The sequence below is a fragment of the Rhododendron vialii genome, chromosome 7a, assembly GCF_030253575.1.
Source record: "Rhododendron vialii isolate Sample 1 chromosome 7a, ASM3025357v1".
NCBI classification, from domain to species: Eukaryota; Viridiplantae; Streptophyta; class Magnoliopsida; order Ericales; family Ericaceae; genus Rhododendron; species Rhododendron vialii.
The window spans coordinates 12,839,940-12,845,029 of NC_080563.1; the positions used below are offsets into that span (position 1 = coordinate 12,839,940).

At 39.8% G+C, this 5,090-nt stretch overlaps 2 protein-coding genes across 2 annotated transcripts; both read left to right on the forward strand.

The window, feature by feature from the left end:
* Positions 1-570: 570 nt before the first annotated feature.
* On the forward strand, positions 571-2,982 carry LOC131334851 (putative dynamin-related protein 4A). The gene has a single exon (XM_058370145.1). The coding sequence runs from the start codon at positions 651-653 to the stop codon at positions 1,905-1,907; it is 1,257 nt and encodes a 418-aa protein (XP_058226128.1). The 5' UTR covers positions 571-650; the 3' UTR covers positions 1,908-2,982.
* LOC131332668 (dynamin-related protein 4C-like) lies at positions 1,971-2,735 on the forward strand. The gene has a single exon (XM_058366966.1). The coding sequence runs from the start codon at positions 1,971-1,973 to the stop codon at positions 2,733-2,735; it is 765 nt and encodes a 254-aa protein (XP_058222949.1).
* Positions 2,983-5,090: the final 2,108 nt, after the last annotated feature.

The following is a 5,090-nucleotide window of genomic DNA, read 5'->3' on the forward strand; positions in this document are numbered from 1 at the left end:
TCCCAAATCTCTGGCGAATTTTAGTAATTTGAATATTCTCATGCTTTGACGCTCATGCTTCAACTTTTGTTCGAGACTTTGAACCTTAGCAAGCGCATTATGTGACTAAAGCAATAACTCATTATTCCGGGAGTACAAATATGTGGGTAAGCAATGCCAAATAATACAGCTATTAGCGAATATAGATAACACAACTATTAGTCACAATAATTAGTCCAAGTTTCTTGAAGTATTATAATCTAAAATAATAATCAAAAAGCCTTTGTTTAGCTGTCGGTTTTGAGATGTATTTTTAAGATAAAAATACTTATAAGTTTGCATTTTTTTTTTTGTAAACATTTTAACAAATTTTTTTTTATTTTTCGAATAGAAATACTATACTATTTACCTCCAAAAAGTAAAAAAAATAAAAAATAAATTCTTGATAAAAAATCACTAAAAACGAAAATAAATAAGGATGACAAAATAGTCCAAATTTTTGGAGAGAACATTTCTAAAATGAGAACCAGCTCTCAGCTTCCGGGCATAAACTCTATAAATACATCAGTTCTTCAAGGATAGTGCAGGCTTCCAAGCTTTTAAACTCCAGAAAATAATTCCCATAGTACATTTCCACCTACCATCTTTCCCCCCTTCTGTTCTCTCTCTCAATGGGTTCACGCGGTGAACATAGCATGGCAGCTGAACAACAGCTACAGAATTCCCATGTGGAGGACGAAGAAGGTAATCCAAGGGCCCTTGTTCTAGCACAGCCACTCTCAATAATGGCTGAAGATGGAGAAGAAACATCTCTTCCCATTTCAGCCCATCCGCCGCTGATGTTTTCCTTCAACGAGCGTATCCGCCCTCTGCTCGACGCGGTCGACAAGCTGCGCCACCTCAAAGTGGCCCAAGAAGGCATCCAGCTCCCAACCATAGTTGTGGTTGGCGACCAATCATCCGGAAAATCAAGTGTGCTGGAGTCCCTAGCCGGCATAAGTCTCCCCCGCGGCCAAGGCATTTGCACCAGGGTTCCCCTGATCATGAGGCTTCAACAGCACCAAAATCCTCAACCGGAGCTCCACCTGGAGTACCATGGCAAAATAGTCCCAACCGGCGAAACCCACGTCGCGGAAGCCATTGTTTTGGCCACTGATGAGATTGCAGGCAACGGGAAGGGAATATCGCACACCCCATTGACTCTGGTGGTCAAAAAGAGAGGTGTTCCGGATCTTACTATGGTGGATCTCCCTGGGATCACTAGGGTGCCTGTTCATGGCCAACCTGAGGACATATATGAGCAGATCTCAGAGATTATAATGGAGTACATCAAACCAGAAGAGAGCATAATACTGAATGTTTTGTCTGCCACTGTTGATTTCCCTACATGTGAATCAATAAGGATGTCTCAGCGTGTCGACAAGTCCGGTGAGAGGACTCTTGCTGTGGTTACCAAAGCCGATAAAGCTCCTGAAGGTTTGCTTGAGAAGGTTACTGCTGATGATGTTAACATTGGGCTCGGTTACGTATGCGTGAGGAACCGGATTGGGGAAGAGTCCTATGAGGAAGCCCGCGAGGAAGAAGCCCATCTGTTTCAAAGTCATCCTTTGCTGTCCAAAATTGACAAGTCCATAGTTGGGGTTCCAGTTCTTGCTCAGAAGCTGGTGCATATACAGGCTATAATTATCTCCAAATGTTTGCCGGAGATTGTGCGGAAGATAAACGACAAGCTGAATTCCTGCGTGTCGGAGTTGAACAAAATGCCACAGCATCTATCTTCAGTTGGTGAAGCAATGACCGTTTTTATGAGGATCATTGGGTTTTCGAAAGAGTCTCTGAGGAAAATCCTCCTCAGAGGCGAGTTTGATGAATACCCAGAAGACAGAAGAATGCATTGCACTGCTCGGTTGGTTGAAATGCTGAACTAATACGCCGGTGAGCTTCAAAAGAGTGCAGAAAATAAGTTGACGGAGAACTTTCTTATGGATGAGATGAGGGTCCTAGATGAAGCTAAAGGAATTGGGCTACCCAACTTCCTCCCTCGCACTGCCTTCCTTGTAATTCTCCAAAAAAAGGTCAAGGAGATATCCAAAACGCCGGTTGATTTCATGGCGAAAGTGTGGGACTACATCGAAACGGTGCTCATAACTGTTTTCATGAACCATTGCGAAAATTACCCTCAACTCCAATCGGCTATGAGGAGGGCGACCCATAATCTTGTAGCAAAGATAAAAGATGAATCTTTTGATAGAGTGATGGAGATTGTAGAGATGGAGAAGCTCGCGGATTATACTTGTAGTCCGGAGTACATGTCAGACTGGGGTAAGCTAATGGCTCAACAGAATTTGTTCATGGAGGTCATGAATGATTACTCCAAACCAACAAGGATAATGATTGAAGGTTTCGGGGAGATAGAGGTTGGGCATCTTCGGGGTCATTCAGATGTTAGAGAGCAGGCATTTGACATGAAAATGAGGATCACTGCATATTGGAAGGTTGTCCTTAAAAGGTTGGTCGATAGCATGGCTCTGCACTTGCTGCTATGCGTTCGGAACTTGGTTGACCAAGACATGGAAGCAGAGATTGTGAATGAGCTTATGGGCTCTCCAGTGGGTGGTCCAGGTGCAATACAAAGGATGCTTGAAGAATCTCCATCTGCTGCAAAAAAGCGCGAGAGGCTGAACAAGAGTATCAAGTTGCTTAAGGACTCTAAGGAGGTTGTGGCTCAGATCGTCGATAGGATCACTGTCGATTAAAGCTAAAACTCCCTTTCTTACTCTTCTTTCTTGATGCTGTTTGGTTTGTGTCGTTTGGTTTATGATGTCGGTCAGTTTGTGTTACTTTTTTTTTTTTTCTCGTTGGCTATTCGCGCTTATGTTTGTCATTATGTCTATCATTTTGTGTCGTTCGCACTAGGTGTTCGGTGTTTCTGTTTCCCAAGCTGTCTACGATCTATAAAAAAGACTTATCATGAATATTACTATGAACGCCTTTTGTGTATTATATCAATTGCTGCAGCTTAGTATGCCTAGTTTGTTTTGTTTCATCTCTGTTGAGCATCATTTCGGAAGAGATTCATTTGCATTCACTCCAACTTTCCAATTTGAAAATCTGATAAGCAATTAGAGGCCCTTTGGATTGTGATAAAGGAAGAGAAAAGAAACGGTCATGGTTTCTCACCAAATCTCATCTAAAGAGATGAAATTTGACCAGAAACCAAAATGGACAAATAAAGATTCTTCTTTTTCTTCATTTCACTTACTTTCTCACGAGTTTTAATCTCTGTTAACTATCTAAATAATTGAAATGATTCCTCTTTTTTGCCATCAAAAAGCGCTATAGCACTTATAATTGAAGGATGGCTGTTCTTGGGGAGTACAAACCAATTCTTGAACTTGTAGTACAGATATGGTTTTGGAAGTTTTGAGTCACGGGTTCCCTTGAAAAAGTGGGCATTTTAACAAGGTTGGCCTTGTGTTTGAAGGTCTGGGATTGGCTCATTGTCGCACTAGTCCACATGGGTTTTTCGCTGCTAGTGAACGGTGTGATTGACCTAAAGATTGGTCGAGATGTTCGAAACAAAATATATCAAGAGGTAAGGCCAAATTCGGTTCTCGGATTTGTGAACATAAATTTGGGCGTAATGCATTATTAGAGGTACAGATGAATATTAGTCCCATAATGTTTTTATTACTTGCAAAACTATGTTTCTATCTCTATTCCCTTATGTTTCTATCTCTATTCAAGGGAGTCAAGAATCACTTAAAAACCAGAGGCAGTGGGCATTGTCTCCTGGTGTCAAGCTATTTTATTTTAGCACAGAGAGTGATCGCTTCAAATCACAGTCCACAATTATTTCAGGCCTTGCCCAAGACAGTCCCAACTCTGGAACGCCCTTGGTTGGTGCCTCAGAAATGCTCAACGCTGGCATATATCAAACCCAATGCCTACGTTCTGGGGCACAGCCATGAGCAATGAATAATTTTTTAAATACTCCCCCTTTAGTCTACGTCATATTTTTATTTCCACACAATAAACTAAACTAAACTAAATGTGAGTCTAACCAAGTCTAGGAAACATGTGGAAGCCACATGTTTTTATTGTACCATGGATTGAGGATTGATAGCAATCCTTGCATCAAATTAAACATGCCCAAAGGCACAAAACCATGGGAACAGATATCACCACCAAAATTGAAGATAGTCCTATTTTGAAAGTGATCGAAGATATATATAGTGCTAAAACAATAAGGGGAAAGTCTACAATACACACCCCTTAAAAGGGTGTACCATATGCACCTATTTTATGGTTTACTCATAACATTTTAGCGTATTTCGTAACTTTTGTCCTATAATTCATAACTTTTCAGCAGTACGATTCGTAACATTTTCATTAAGATTCATAACATTTTGGTGTATCTCGTAATCTTTATACGATTCGTAATTTTTTAGCAATACAATTCATAACATTTTCTCTACAATTCATAACATTTTGGGAGGTGTATATAATACACACCCAAATAAAAGGTGTGTATTGTAGTCTTTCCCAACAATAAGTAGTGGAAAATCACAACTCCAAGTAAGATGGAACATAGTTCCGACCTAAAACATTGGAGGTAAACCACCCTATCGCGCCGGAGCACAAACCCGATGAGAGCCTCTCTCATACTATGGTTAAGAATTAAGAAGAAAAAGTGGTAAAAGGGCATAATAAGAGGATTAAACAAAGATTAAACTTAGGCCTGTCAATGGACCGGATCCGGTCCGGATCTTATCCGAAAAATCCGATCCAGATCCGAATCAGATAATGTCGATCCGATAATCCGAATCCGGTAATTCAATACGGATCGGATTCGGATTCGGATCGGATCGGATTAAAACTGTTATCAATCCGAATAAAAACTTTATTTTTTTAAAAAAAATTTAATTTTTTATTTTGAAAAAAAAAATGTTTAAGAAGTTGTATTTTTATTTTTATTTTTTATTTTTTAAATTTTTTTCGTAAAATAATTTTTTTTTGCTAAAATTTTTGAAGTAAAAAAAGTTTCCGGATCGGATCCAGATTACCACTATCGAATTTGAGTCTTATCGGATCCGGATCAGATTGAGTTT

Bases quoted from the DNA above. Each gene is read 5' to 3' on its own strand.
- LOC131334851 (XM_058370145.1), top strand. From the start codon at position 651: ATGGGTTCACGCGGTGAACATAGCATGGCAGCTGAACAACAGCTACAG.
- LOC131332668 (XM_058366966.1), top strand. From the start codon at position 1,971: ATGAGGGTCCTAGATGAAGCTAAAGGAATTGGGCTACCCAACTTCCTC.